At 39.5% G+C, this 16,442-nt stretch overlaps 1 protein-coding gene across 7 annotated transcripts in view; it reads right to left on the reverse strand.

The window, feature by feature from the left end:
* The window catches only part of PRKN (parkin RBR E3 ubiquitin protein ligase), a 1,163,789-nt gene that overhangs the window by 528,838 nt on the left and 618,509 nt on the right, over positions 1-16,442 (reverse strand). For all 7 annotated transcript variants that reach the window (XM_032485307.1, XM_032485308.1, XM_032485306.1 and 4 more), the window contains exon 6: positions 13,444-13,559. In XM_032485307.1, coding sequence (XP_032341198.1) covers positions 13,444-13,559 — 116 coding nt within the window. The remainder of the gene's footprint in view (positions 1-13,443; positions 13,560-16,442) is intronic.

Below are 16,442 nucleotides of genomic sequence, written 5' to 3' on the forward strand. Positions count from 1 at the left end.
CTAGATGATGGGTTTATTATGAAAGGACAGGACTCAGGAACAGCCAGCAGGAAGAGATGCAAAGGGAAGGGAAGGTATGTGGGAAAAAGCCCGGAGCTTCCATACGCTCTCAGGTGGCGCTCTCCCTGAATCTCCAGGTGTTCACCTACCTGGAGGCTCTCTGAACCCCTCCTGTGGGGTTTTTATGGAAGCCTCATTACATAGGCGTGATTGATTATATCACTGGTCATTGGTGATTGAACTCAATTTCCAGCCTCTCTCCCCTCCCCAGAGGTCTGGGGATGAAACTGAAAGATCCAAACCTTTAATCATAAGGTTGTCCCTGGCAACCAGCTCCCATCCCTGGGCGCATCCCAACGTAACCTTGTTAACATAATGAAAGGCACCATTATTGCTCTCACTACGCAGAAAACTCCAAGGGTATTACAGGCTCTAAACAGGGACAAAGGACAAATAGATATTTCTAATTATAAATCTGACTGCAGCGCAGAGTTTCTCTTTCTCAAGAAAGCTGACGATGAATATGTAAGTTGCACAGGTATTAGTCAACATTTTATGTCTACCAGAGAGGCTTTTAAATATCTCTGACCAATTTTAAACCTGCTGCAGAAACATCCTCGCCGAGTACAAAGTCCGAGGTTATTTGAAGAATGCTGTCTGCAAAGAATTCGATTTCACACGAGCAGCTCAGAAGGGACATTTACATACTGTTCAGCGAAGTGTGGCCTTTCATTTAGATCGAATGACTGTTCTAAGCTAACCTGCTTAGTTTTGATTCCAGGTTCTCTTGTGCCCGTACAAGACGGTAAGTGATAGCTGTCAGTGTCAGCTTGCTTAGCAGAAGAACTTCACAGAGAGTTAAACAGGATCGTTCTCTGTCAGTGTCATTGTATAATAAAAACAGAAAATCTGTTAAATCCAGTAATTGTTCAATTTTCTTTTCATGTAATTCATTGCCTCAGAGTAAGGCTTTTGGAAGTTTATTCTCTTCCAGATGGTGAAGTATCTGACATGATTGTGAATTCTAGTGCAAATTCAGTTTAAAAGTTCCACATTGAATGTATCCTTTGTTTTTAAAGTGACAATATGAAAACATATTTCAGTGGAATACAGCATTAAGGTTAGAAACAATGTCCTTACTAAATTTAGGAATGTATGGAGCATGCTTGGAAGCACTCATATAAAGTTAGGAATGCATGTAACTCCTAACTGTGTTCAAACAAGCGGTAATATTCTACCAATCAAAGCAGAAGCTGCAGTTGTCAAAAGTTACAAATATCTTTACAAAGACAGTAACTGAACCACAAAGTTGTGACTACACTGATACTGGATACAATAGCATCTCTGTTGTCTCTCCGTAGCCCATTACCAGTCAAACTTTTAGGAAAGTTTCAGCCTTGAGAAAACTACTTCGTACATCAAGTCTAGTGCCTCCTGCAGGATGGCAGAGTAAACCACCCCAAACGTGCCACTTCGGCGTAAGAATTATTCTGATCTGAAGCCAACTGAGAGGAAGCAGATACAAGGAAGGCTCTCTGCCCTCCCTGATTTACCTCAAAAGAGGACAGGGACATGAAGGACAGAAGTTAATCACTGGAGACAATTTTAGATCTTTATCAGCCGAGAGGGCACCAGAGGGATCTACATAACAAACTTCACCAACTAGATCTTCTCTTCTGTTAGTTCCACCACGTGTTTACCTTCCCAAGATTTGCTGCCCTAGAAGTTCACTGTCCTTTCCCTTAGTCTTGTCACTTCTCTACAAATGCACTGTTCCTTGGTTAAGAGGCTACAGAAGCCCGAGTCCTAATCATCCCTCTGAGTTACTCATCTCTGGGAGCTCCCACAGGCATGTGTGTTATGTGTGCTGATAAACTGCTTTTTTTTTTTCTTTTTTAATCTGTCTTTTGTTAGAACCCCAGCTGGAGAACCTAGAAGTATAGAGTGAGAACTTTCTTCCCTCCCCTACACTACAATAGTATTAATGACTTTACAAGAGTGTTCTAAATTTGTTTGCATTTTGTTCAAAATCGATAAGCAATCTGTAATCAAAGTATTCAACTAATGAGTGCCCCAAATCTTCAGCTTTTGAAGCTTTGACATAAATCATTGTGCAAGAAGACATTGAACTAATGAAAAAGTAAAGGAGAAACTGATTAGATTAAATGATGAGAACTCAAATGATACACTAGATTTCCATTCTGAAATCTATAATTGAACCTCAGGAATATTTCAATTTGTGGGAAGAATCTTTCAGCACAACTGTTATTTTTAATTAGGAGTTTTTATATTGATATCGCAAAGAAATATAATTGGGAAAACTTCTGATTTTGCTGTATCTAAATGTGGGAAAACTTTCAAAATATGTATAAATAAAAATAACTTATTTGGCAAGTTCTGTTTTGTAAAAATGCTTGTCAAAGAAAAGTTCTCTAAGTGAAGCAAAAAAAAAAAAAAAAAAACCAGTACTTGGGATAATTCTCTGTCAGAACTATTTGCTCATTTTAATTAGAAAAAGTTAGACTTGAGATTACTTTATCAAAATCTTCTCTAAACTTGCTACCAGAGGTAGATTTTCTCAATTAAAAATAAGATGATCTGCAGAGAAATATCAACTGGAGGTGTTAACAATTTTAAATGTTTCAGTCACACTACAACTTTGAAGGAGACTACAGGCAACTGTATTTTTTTAATTAAAAAAGAAAATAATACAAACATATATTTTAAACAAAATGGCTTGGGAGGAGGAACCAGACGAGGACCAGCAACGTCAGCACCAGGAGTCAGAGTCTGGCTTTGGGATCAAGGGCCAGGGTCCCTCCCAGGATGACATACAAGGAGGAAGTGCTCTAGCAGAGCAAGTCGCGTCAGCGTCCAGCTGGCTGGACGTAAAAGAGTAGGGAACGGGTAAACCGGTGCATCCTCTTCTGAGATACATACAAATCACTCTGAGCATCTTTAAAATGCTGTCTTGGTCAGGTGAAGGAATCACTGGGAGGACGGCCTAAAGAACAACATTTGGGTCCCTGTTTTATAGCGATGCCACTGAGAACACACTGAGAGCTGTCACCAGGCTCTGTCCTGCCTGGGCGAGCCTTCTCCACCACACCACTCAACCGTGAGCCTGTACAGCTGGCACCCGCATTCTGTGCTTCCCATAAAAGCACGCTTATCTCAGTTGGGGCCCCTGGACCAGTTCCTCGAGTCACAGATGACCTCAGTAAATATCTGCTGAATGAACAGACTGACTGACTTTTAAGCTCTCTCTATGAGCGAGGATGTGTTAAAGATCACAGATGCTGGACTAACATTGCTCGCCCATGATACTGATATTAGCAGATGCTGGTGTCTGTACGCACACTTCTGCACACCACTGTGTGGGTGTCATGGAAGGACTATCACGATAGCACATGAAGTAGCCCTTGGTGTTGTGAAAATCTACGTCTAGATCTAGAAAGCCTTAACATTCCATTCCCAGTGCACTTCAGATACAGGGTTTAAGGCCATGTTTTCTCTGACACAGAATTTGTCAAATTAACAGGTAACAGAATCAACACATCATGACCCTTACTTCAATAAATAACTTGTCTGCACTCCAGGTTATTGAGACCATTGCTTATTTGGTTGCAAACAGCCCTACAAGCTGTGGAAGCCACAAAGCACAAATCTGCAAATATTTAATTCTGAGCTTCGTGGGAAACACTAGCTACATACATGATGTTTACAGAGGGCGAGGCGGATCAGGTCGTTGCTTACCTCTAAAGGACTATCCCAGCAGTTTAAAATTTCTGAGGATGTGAATCAGTACAAATATTACTTGCAATAGACAGAACTTCTTCCCCTCAACAAGTTTATAATCAATTGTTAATTATAAGGCTAAATTTGTAATTAAAAACAAATGCGCAAATCACTCACCATACTTTTCTAAGCAAAATTAGCTCCTTAAAGACTATGTGGACATGTATTTCCAAAGAAAATGGACCTGAAAAATAACGCCGGACCATCACCCAAGTCCTAGTGAGGGCTACTTGGATGCTTTAGGAATACAGTCACTTTTTAACATCCACCATCAGAAAATGAACCGTTTAAAAACCAGAGTTATAACATGCAAGGTTGACCTTAACGGATGCAAAATTGGTCCAGAAGGATTTGCAATATTGTCCTACTAGTACCAGCGGGGGCTGCTGTGCACCCGCAGTGACAGTTAAATGAAAAGGTGAGGCATATGAATTTCATGCACAAGCAGCTGTAACATCTCCAGGAAGCCCCGCTGAAGCAGCCGCTTGGATCTGAAATCTACAGGGTTCACTGCAGGAGAAATGAAGGTCACTGACTGACATTAAAACTGACACGACTCACATTTCAAAGTACCAATGTTGATAAAATACTTCTTCTGTTTTTATAAGTCACTGACCCCAAACAATATAGCTGAGTAATCTACCTCCTATGAGTTGGACTTTGAAATTTGACTTTCTCCTTTATTCCTATTAGTGCCTTGAAACTCTCCACTGATTTCAGGTTAATTTATTTTATTTTATTGTTTTGGAAAATTCCATTAGATTCAGAAGGGATTTTTTTTAACAGGAGAGCGTTCCATATAAAAAGAACTTGTTTTGTGTTTGTCGTGCTGCATGAAACAGATTTGCCTTAATTCAAACCAGCAAACATTTATGTAAATCTCTTTGATGCAGAGACTTGTGGAGGACCTTGTGGCATCAGTCACATTTGCACGTCAGTCAGGCTTGGACCTCGTCCTTCAAGCAGCCTACAGCTCAGCAGAGCAGACAGACATGTACACAGTTGTTTTCTTCAACTCTTACTGGGTTTTGAACTCTTTGTATCTCACTATACTGCTGGTATTTTCCTTTTCACATGCAAACCTACCTTCCAACCTCACAAGATAGATTGCCTTTTACTGTCCAGAGAAAACTGGGACCATGCCGGGGTAAGGTGTGATGAGAGAAAAAAACGATGTAGATGACACAGAACTTGGTGTGTGGTTGGTTCAACCAGCTCCCTGTGCTATGACTAGATGTCATTTTTAAAATGTCAGCCTCAGTTTCTTCATATGTTGGATAGCTGTTCAAATAATTTGCAATTAGTTTAAGTAGAGTTACAGGTTATTAAGCACCCCTTTTGAATTTCAAAGGAGGCCATGCAATGACCTTTATGGAAGCTTTTACCCACATGAAGGATTCTCCTTTCTGGAAGGGTTTATAGCAGCTTTCCCTCAAGACTGGATCAGATTTAGGTGTGCCAAATTTTTTCAGGAAAGAATTACTCACAGCTTAGGTAGAGCGATTCCCCCCCCTCCCCCCAGGGCCTGGGCGCAGTGTGAAGCAGCCTGCTTCAAGCTGGAAGACATACCTTTGAAGTTTCCTCTTTCATCTTAAAAAGTTGTAAGACACTTCATTCCACTACAGAACATGCTCCTGTTAATTGTAATATAAATTTGGTATTCTGATTTATCTTTCTCTAAACTGCTATGTAAAACGGACACTCGAAGATACACCAGTACTTAAAGGAAAGTACGTTTTGTTCCTGGCATGTTACGTTACCTAGGAGTATACATACTATTTGGGTTTAACAAGAGAAATTTACAGATCTGTACACTCAGAGAAGGTCACTGGTGCTGTGACACACACATACAAACTCCAAGGATTTTTCCATTACAGAAATAAAGCCACTTACTTAAAAAGACCATGTTAAAGATTTCAGTTAAATTCTACGTGAGTATGTCTGTAGTCTCTGACAATGCTCTTCAGAACCTGATGACCCAATATAAATCGTAAGTTCCCATCTGACGTCAAGACGTCGAGAGAGTTAAATCGATAGAAGATAGCCATTAAGTAGCGTCTCAAAAATTAGACAGAAAAGGAACATATATACTAATTCTAAATCATAAAAAGGCCAAATATAACCAAAATTAAAATGTGAATTGACAAGTGAAGCTTAAACGTAACAAATGCTTTCAAAGGGAAAATGCCTCAGACTCCCATTTCTCATCTCTCTTTGTTAAATGACTAAGTGAATTCATACCAAAGCACTGTCAAATGGTGGTTAAACCCCTCTCTCCCAGGGACACCAAGCACAAGTCCAAACAGACTTTTAGGTAAATCTTTACTCATCTCCAAGCCCAAGCAAATCTTTTAAGTGTGGAATCCAAGGCAGCATTGCTTCTATAGGTTGAATGAATCATTAAGACAAATTTGAAAGCAAGAAAATTATAAAAAGCATTTACATCAAACAACAATGGCATCAAAAACCTAAGTCTTTACTGGAAGAGTTGAGGGAAATGGCAAGGGAGCACTGCTGCTGGACTGAATGTCCTGCTGGGAGGTGGATTTTAATACATGTTTCTGGAAGGCTAAATTTTGACTGTATACATGGTAATTTTTTAGTTTGTCTTCAGCTTTGTAAACTGGGGAATAATAAATAGAGGTGAGAAGACGTAGAGAGATGCACTGGGCAGCCTTGGAAGAAGCAAATCAGAGGAAGGGGTGGTGCCTTTTTTCTTTTGCTAAATGATGTTATGGTAATGATTTTTCTATTTTGTATGTTTTCAAGTTTTATATTTTTAAATTTTAGGAAGAATCATTTTGTAAAGTAAGAAGTAAACAATCTTATGGTTACTGGGGAAAGGGGGTGGGGAGGGATAAATTTGGGAGTTTGAGATTTACAAATGTTACTCATCATATATAAAAATAGATTTTAGAAAGTTTCTTCTGTGTAGCACAGTGAACTATGTTCAATATCTTATAATAACCATTAATGAAAGAGAATATGAAAGCAAATATATGTATGTATATGCATGACTGGGACATTGCACTGTACACCAGGAATGGACACACTGTAACTGACTGTACTTCAATTAAAAAACAAATCACAGTGCAGAAATACTGCTTTCCCCCCGGGGGCACCTGATAGCGGGGTAAGCCTCAAGACATAATACTAGTGGGGGAAGGAATACAAGTGCCACTCTGGCATCGCCCACATCATTTTTATATGGCTGAATATTGTTATTCCAGTTGGGGTATCTAGGAATGTGATGTAACTTTCGATTTAATTTCTATTGGGAATACTTAACATTATAGCCATTCTACCTTCAAGTGCTGACATGTCTGTTCTTGGCTCAAGTTTTTGCTTTGTGTTCAATTTGCTACTTTTTACTCATACATCTAAGACTATCAACTGATGACCTTGTGTGAATGAAGATCAACCCACCACTGCAGGTAAGTAGAGGGGACTGCAAGGCCAGATGGCAGATGGGAGCCTGCTGGTTCGCAAAAAACCTCAGGATGTTTTGGCCCTCACATAGTTCACTTTTTTAAGAGAGAGGAAAATACTTTATATACAATGTAAACTCAAAAGATACAAACCATGTATCTGAATTAAATTTCAGCCTAAAGTCTGGAAATGAATAACATATCTATTTTATATGTTTTCCTACATATTACAACCACATATGTGTCACTTGGAAAGCAGTGTCATTGAAAATTTCATTTTTTATTTCTGCATCTGGCAGCAGACAGGACCACAAACAAGTACTTTCTCAAATGATAGGATTGATTTATAAGCTGTGAACAAGCACTGTTCCTACCTTCAGAAGTTTTTCAGAACCAGTCAGAGCCTTATAGATTACCAACTTCAATTCTTGGATTTCATAAGGAACTTGGAGGCTTAAGAGATTGTTATTTTGCTAAGGTCAAAAAGTTAGCTCAGTGGCACTGGAGCTCCTTGAATATAAGTTATTATATACTTGGTAAGAATTATTATTAAGGAAGTAGATGAAATGTATGTCAATCTCTTTTTACACAAAGGTATACGTTTGTAAGCACAAAAATAAGTACTTGCCTTGTTATCAATCCTCTAAAATCTATTTCACAGGACAGAAGCAGGATACATGCTTCTGAACTCATTCTAGGAGGCCAACGTTACCTTAATACCAAAACCAGACAAATAGAAGAAACCTACAGACAAATATCTCTCATGGAGATACAAGCAAAAATACTCAACAAAATATAGCAAATCAAACCTAAAAATATACAAAAATAATTATATACAGTGGTCAAGTGGGATTTATTCTAGGTATGTAAGGCTGATTCAACATTGAAAAATGAATTAATGTAATCCATTATATCAACAGACTGAAAAAGAAAAATCACATTATAATATCAATAGATGCAGAAAAGAAATCTGACAAAATCTAATACCCATTCATGATAAAAATTGTCAGTAAACTAGGAATGGAGGGGGACTTCCTCAAATTGATACATTCAATCAACAAAATATCTATGACTAATGCCATACTTAATGGTAAGAAACTTGAACTTTCCCAGTAATATAAGGTACAAGACAAGAGTGTACTCTCTCACTATTCCTTTTTTAACATCATACAGAAAGTCCTAGCTAAAGCAATAAGGCAAGAAAACAAAATAAAGGTGTACAGATGGGGAAGGAAGACAAAAAACTGTCTTTGTTCACAGATGACATGATCATCCAAGCAGAAAATCTAAAAGAACTGATACAAGAAAAGCTGGAAATAATAAGCAATTATTGCAAGTTTGCAAGGTACAAGGTTAATATGCAAAAGCCAATTGCTTTCCTATACACCAACAATGAATATGTGGAATTTGAAACAAAACCACAATACTATTACATTAGTACCTGAAAACTGAAATACTGAAGTATAAATCTAACAATATATAAAATAAAACCTATATGAGGAAAACTATAACACTCTGATGATTAAAAAATCAAAGAACTAAATAAATGGAGGTGTTCTATGTTTGTGGATAGGAAGACTCAATATTAACAGGATGTGGGTTCTTCCCAAATTGATGCATACGTTCAATGCAATCCTAATTAAAATCCCAGCAAGTTATTTTATGAATATCAACAAACTGGTTTTAAAGTTTAGATGGAGCAGAAAAAGACCCAAAATAGCCAACACAATACTGAAGGAAAAAACAAAGTTGGAGAACTGACATTCCCTGACTTCAAGACTTACAATGAAGCTACAGCAATCAAGACAGTGTAGTATTGGTGAAATAACAGACATGGGTATCAGTGGAACAGAACAGTGAGCCCAGAAATAGACCTTGTAAATATAGTCAACTGATCTTTGACAAAGAACAAAAGCAATACAACAGAACAAAGGTCTCCTTTTCAACAAATGACACTGGAACAACTGGACATCTACATGCAAAAATGGGCCTAGACACAGACCTTACACCCTTCACAAAAATTAACTCAAAGTCATAGACCTACATGTAAAACACAAAACAATAGAACTCTTGGGAGATAACATAGGAGAAAATCTCAATGACCTTGGGTATGACACAACATTTTAGATACAACACCACAGCCACGATACATGAAAGAAATCATTGATAAGCTGCATTTCATTAAAATTCAAAACTTTTGCTCTGCAAAAGACGATGTCAAGGTTATGAGAAGGCAAGCCACAGACTGAGAGAAAATATTTGCAAAAAACACATCTGATAAAGGACTTATCCAAAATATATAGGAAACCCTTAAAACTCAACAAAAAGGAAACAATCTAATTTAAAAAAATGGCCCAAAGACCTTAACAGACACCACACCAAGGAAGACATACAGCTGGCAAATAAGCATATAAAAAGATGTTCCACATCATATGTCATTCCGGAAACATAATTTAAGGCAACAGTGAGGTATTACTACACAGTCATTAGAAAGGCCAAAATCCAGAACACTGACAACATCAAATGCTAGAGAAGGTGGGGAGCATCAGCAACTGCCATGCATTGCTGGTGGAAAGGAAAATGGCACAGCCACTTTGAAAGATAGTTTGGTGGCTGCTTACAAAACCCTTACCATATGATCCAGCAATCATGTTCTTTGGTAATTACCCAAAGGAGTTGAAATGTATGCCCACACAAAAACCTGCACATGGATGTTTATAGTAGCTTTATTCAAAATTGCCAAAACCTGGAAGCAACCAAGACATCCTTCAGTAGGTTAATGGGTGAGTAAACTGTGGTTCATCCAGACAACAGACTGCCATTCAGTGCTAAAAAGAAATGAGCTATCAAGCCATGGAAAGACCTGGATGAAACTTACACGCACATTATTAAGAGAAAGAAGCCAATCTGAGGAGCGTACATACTATATGATTCCAACTACACGGCATTCTGGAAAAGGCAAAACTATGGAGACCATAAAAAGTTCAGTGGCTGCCAGGGGAGAAGGGCAGAGCACAGAGAATTTTTACGGCAATGAAATATTCTACATGATATTATAATCGTGGATATATCATTATATATTTGTTTAAGCTCATAGAATGTACAGCACCAAGAATGAATCATAAGGTAGACTATGGACTTTGGGTGATTACAACATGTCAGTGTAGGTCATCCTTTGTAAAAAATGCACCATTTTGGTGAGGATGTTGATAATGGGGGAAGCTATGTATGTGTGGAAACAGGAGGTATATGTGAAATATCTTTAACTTCTTTTCAGTTCTGTTGTAAACCTAAAACTGCTCTAAAAATAACACTTTAAAACTTCTTACCTTGCATTAGTAAGATAAGGAATATACAGAAAACAATATTTACAGATAAATTAACACTATTCTCTGGTTTCAATCTAATATGCAGTTAATTATGTCTAATTTGACAAAGGGCATATGGTTAGTACACAAGTGAAAATAAATAAAATAAACATAAAGTATAGATACCATAAGACTGTTTTCAAATGTGCAATTAATAATGACTTTTGATTTACTTCCAGGAACATACAATATTTTAAATCAAAATCAAAGGAATATACTTAAATTCATAAGTCGTTAAACTTTATATTAATAAGGACACACTGGTATTATTTATAATGAATGAGAAAGTAATTGCAGAGGCCAGATCTGTTTTTCAGATTCTTCCTAAACCTTTCACACTGAGAAAGTTTGCGATACTCTTCTCCCACAACAGAAAATGCAAATAAGTGAAAAGTGCTTGAACTTACTCGTAACAATTTAGAAACCAAATATTAATGAGAAAAATAATGTCCCTTCAGAGACTAAAAATATGAACATAATACTGGAGCAGATGTAGGAGGGAGCCCTCTCAAACATGGACATTCACAGTCTAAAATGGTGCAACCTTTCCGGAAACAAATTTGGCGATATGCATCAAGAACTTTCAATGTGTTTACCATTGCCCTACTATTCCAATTCCTATGACTGTGTTCTTAGATTCAAAGCATGGAGCCTGTGATTTCTGTAAAAGGATATGGAGTTTGGTCTTACTGAGCAATAGGGAAATGACTGAATAGAGTCTTCCCATATAGTGGAATCTTAGGTACCAACTAAAAATGTGTTTTTGTGGAATATTTCATGACAGAGAAATTTTATCATGATGCCATGTTAAATGTAAAAAAATCACATACAAAATAATACATACAAGGTGATTATATATGGCAAACATTTAGGCATACTTAAGATACTGGAAAGAATTAAACCAAAATCTTCTTAACCATGAGGGTAAAATTTCTACCATTTTAAATAAATTATTTCTAAAATTAAAAAATGAAGTATGAGTTGGGAAAAAACCCACAACCATCAGCAAAGCGCAGATGCAGAGTACTGGAGTGGCCTGGTGCAGGCTTTAATGACATCCGTCTGTGTGAATCTGCCCACTTAAGAAGAGTCATTTTCACTATCCTAACAGAGGGCATTCCTTTGCTGCCTTAAATGAGAAGGGGCCTTATTCAATCAAGCGTTTAATTATACATACACACTTAAATCTAACTGAATATAGTAGCTTCCATTTATAAAATCGCCCAAAAGTAATAACAGGAATTTTTTTATTGCAAGAGGCAATATTATTTTCCCAGGAATTATCTCCTTGTGTATCTGGGAGGTGACTCATTTACTTCGAAAGCTGTTGTGAGTTATTCATATAAAGGTGACAGCTTGGCAGCAGGAAACACAGAGGGCAAAGCTCATAGCAAGATAATATGATCTGCACTACATATTTTGATGCCATCTTTATCAGCTTTAATGGAAGGTTCTAAAATACTGGCTGGTGGGCTGCACTCTGACTAACAAAAGTTGTTTTGAATTTCTCCTTTGCAAAATTGAAAAGGGATTTTTAACTGCCTATTGCTTTCAGAGCAGTCAAGACCTCGGTTTTAGCACTTTCCAGTTCCTCCCCTGAAAAAGCAGAAGAGTCAGCTGTCCCTCTTGCATGCTGCAGCGCCGGCCTCACGCGGCCATTCGCCGCGCCCAGGGCGGCTGAGACCTGCAGCTCAGGCTGTGCCCTGCGGCTCCCTCCCACAGCAGGAGCTAAATGTGCAGCAAAAGTAAAACATCTCATTTTTCCTTCCTTCTTGGGAACAAGTTTGTTCAACAAAAGTTGTTAAGGTTTTTAGGCTTCTATTAGCATTTTAATTTAAATTTATTAAGGGATAGAAGTACTATGTTGGAAGTATTAACATTCACCGAACATGAAATTGTACAGTTTAAATCAACTTTAAAAAGCCATGTAAGCACAGTCCCAAAGGCCAAAGAGACAATGCTTAAATGATTAGGGTAAATAGCTGTCTTTGCTTAAAAGGTTGGAACAGAAAAAAAAAAATCTTTGACTTTATTCATTAATTCATTTTGGCATTTCAGTAAAAGTTGTTCCTGGTGTCAGGGCTAAGGCCTGTCTATTGCAATTTCACATCTAGCCAACCTCCGAGCATCTGTGATAAAGCTCATTCCTTTTACTCTGTTCACGTGAATAGCGCCCAGCAAGGAATTCTCCTCGCAGCCGTCCACTCTGCAGCGTCAACAGGCTCAGGGCTTTCTGTCGTCCTTGGTTCCCAGACCACAGTTCAAATCTAGTCATTAGCCTTTTTCCCCCTAACAGGTCATCTGCGCAGTTTACTTCTGTCACCGTTTTCACTGAAATTAGAAATAACCATGTTCCAAACTAGCTACATGTTTTTATTTGGGGACATGAATATCTGTCAAGCACCAACACAAATAGCGACAGGTGTGTGGAAGAACTGACGTGCACGGAGAAGACGTTTTAAAAGTAAGATGTTAGGGCCACCGAGTCCAAGAATTAGTGGTGTTCATAAATTGCTGCTGCATTCCTAATGTTGTTTAGCACCGTGTTTTCATCTACTTTAGAACTCACTGATATCAATACATTTGTTTATATTTTAATAACACAGAAGATTTCACTAATTTTAGATATAAATTGTTTCACTTATAAGCTAGGATCCTACCTGACTACTGACTACCTGACTAAGGATTTGGCAATTTAAATAGTTTCATCACATTAAAATATACCCCAATCGGGTGGACAGCATCAGAGTAAAGAAGAAAAGAGAAACCGCTGAGGAAGGTAGGTCCTTGCGGGAGGGCACGGTTGGGAACGCAAGACGTGGAGCGCGACTGTGTTTTCAGACCCTTACCTGACGTCCGTACATGTTATGCAGGTGATGCCGCGGCTGTTTGTTGTGATCAGGTTCAAAGCTACTGATGTTTCCTTGCCAGAGGTCGGGTGTGCTCCACATTTAAAGAAAAATTCCTGAAAGAATGAGAAATACAATTACATACACGGAAGCCAGCTGGCCGTCTCCCCGCCTCTACACATTTCCACAATAAAGAGTCCCTTCAGGAGGAGGAGAGATCTAGCGTGAGAAATGAGTTAGAAATAAATCGTCACATCTTTTGAGGGGAATTAATGTCTTTGTGCCAAAGTACTCAGCACCTTTCTCAGAAGGGTCCAAGCATCTGCTAGTCTTTCCTTCTTTCTCTCTTTCAGCCAGGAGCTGGGCATACCCTGCACCCCCTGCTCACCTCTCACTGTAAGGGAGCCTGGTAGAATAACAGTGTGGGTGCAGGAGGAAGCCTGAAATTGCATCTCGAAAACGACGAAGAGGTCCTTCAGACCCTGAGCAGTGAAATGACTTGCCCAAAGTCAAACAATCAGAGGGGAAGCCAGGAAGTAACTCAGGCGTCTTAAACAGGAACTCAGTACTTTTTCTATGGGGTCACCACACAGCTGGGCAGTTAGCAGCAAGACTACAGCGCAGAGCAAGAAATGTAGGGATCCCAACGGTCACAAGCACGTGAGTGACGCAGACGTGCAGAGGAGCAGAGTGTGGCTCTCCCCTGAGCTCAGAGCCAGCCCTCGTTTCACCCTCTCAGCATCCCAGGGCTCCCGGGAGACCCGTGCCCACTCCCCATGCCAGGCAGCTCAGGATGTCTTAGATGCACCGCCTCCCTTCTGAGCTCACGTCCCAGACCTGTCCTGCCCCGCGCTCCTTGACCTCAGCTCTTCATAGAAGTCACATCCCTTTGAGGGATGATATTCTCCCTTCTCAAACAGAATCTTTTTTACTTTTCTTGTTTTTTCCCTCTGCTTTTCCTGGATTTGTTCACACACCCCTTCCTCCTCTCACACACCAAGGTGTTTGGCCGGTGAGTGCTCTGCTTCCTGTTGAGCAATCGGTGCACCTTCCATGACAATAATACCCATGAAGTTCAATTTTCTGCCACTGCAAAAATTCCATACAAATGTAACCCTGGCTTATACACTTCATCCTCAACTCCCTTTGTGTATGACCACTTGGATATGGAAAGTACTTTCCCTTTAAACACTAGACCTGGTGTCCACAAACATTTATGAAAGCACCCTGTACTGTGTTTTCAGCTTCACAGGTCATATGTCTTGCTGCACTGCTCAGCTCTGCATACTGTCTACAAGCAGCCATGGACAATATGCATGTGAATGGATGTGGCTGTATCCTAATAAAACTTTATTTATAAAAACATGTGGCAAACTGGATTTTGCCCACAGGAAGCTTGTCCACCCCTGCAGTAGACAATGAGCTATTTGTGGAATGTCTTATTCACATTTGTATCCTAACAGTATCTGGCATAGGACAAGCATTAGCTATATTTTCTCAAATTAAAAAAACAATCAACAGATGTATTTAATAAATGCTACCAGTGTGTCTTTATACATTTGACATCACCACCCTTAATCTGTCTTTTCCCTGCTTGTTACCAAGCTAACCTCCCCCTCCTCTGAGCTGAGACACAGCGATACAGTGAGCCGCACCTGTGGGTCTCAGAGTCCAGTGTGCATCAGAACCGCCTGGTGGGGGGAGCTCGTTAAAGCCGACATCACTGAGACCACCCCAGATCTTCTAATTCAGTAGTTCCGACATGCGACCAAGGATTTGCATTTCTAACAAGTTGCCAGGTGATGCTGTTCCTACTGCTCTGGGACCACACTCCTGAGAACCATGGAGTTGCAGCAACATTAGTGGTAAAGGGAGTAAACCACATTCATTCTCTCAGGAGACAACAGCTATAGCAGACCTTGCTTATACCACAGCTGGAAATTATGCCGCAGCTCAGGTAAAGTGTGCTCCTCTTCAAAAATCTGGAGTTTGTCTCGAACAGAGAAATGTCCCAAAGCCAGGTGTTTGGAACCCAGGCTGTTCTTAGCTACATGTGTCTTACCATCTCCAGATGGTGTAGCAGCTAGTTAGCCAGAACCCATCCCAGCTGGGGCAAGTGCGACAGCATTCAGCCGCCCCCCCCCCCCCCCGGCCTGCAGGCCTCAGCCCCGCAGGGGAGGGTGAGCCCACGGTCCTGTGATAAAGGATGGCGCACCGCGCATCTGACGGGGCCCTTTCGGGTGCGTCTCCGGAGTTCTGCACGGCTTCCCCGAGGCAGCGTGGAAATCGTACTGATTGTTTTTGTTTTCTCTTTTAACATGGAATGTTACTCTTTTCACTTGAGTTTTTGAAATGATAGAAATCCTTCAAAGGTCAGTTCAAGGATATTATGAAAAAGAGTTAAGGCAATTCTTGACCACCCAAACAAGAAGTCTGAAGGGCATGACCGACCCTTTCAAAATACACTGAGCTGGCTGTGACTGCTTTTTGCAGACATGAAAAAAAAAAATCCTCACTCATAACGAAAAGTAATTCCTCCAAAACAGCTGAGTTGGCTGGACTATTGAGAAGGTATTTCATATACAGATAAATAGATAGATAGTATTTATATTTTTTCTTAGCTTGCAGGAAGCTACTGGTAGACATTCAGCTAACAAATCACAAACTGCTCTAACACTAGATAAAACTCAGCCAGATAAAATCCAAAATCCCTTTTATTGGAGGTGGATTTTTTTTTTTAACAAACAATGGTATCATGAGTTACAAATATTTGAAAAATTCCAGTAATTCATATGGTGTGACAGAATTAAAATACAAATTAGCAACTCTACATATAAAATATGCAAGCGTCACCAGTGAATTCAGCGTCTTCTCCGCCGGTTTTTATGAAAGGAGGTTGTTCTATAGCCAGAGTAGCAAAGATGGTGGAGGGTCCAAGACTTCACCCCGCTTGCAAGCTAACAGGTTAGACTGCCACCATCTCATGGATGCTGGCAGGA

This window comes from Camelus ferus, chromosome 8 (assembly GCF_009834535.1).
Source record: "Camelus ferus isolate YT-003-E chromosome 8, BCGSAC_Cfer_1.0, whole genome shotgun sequence".
NCBI lineage: Eukaryota > Metazoa > Chordata > Mammalia > Artiodactyla > Camelidae > Camelus > Camelus ferus.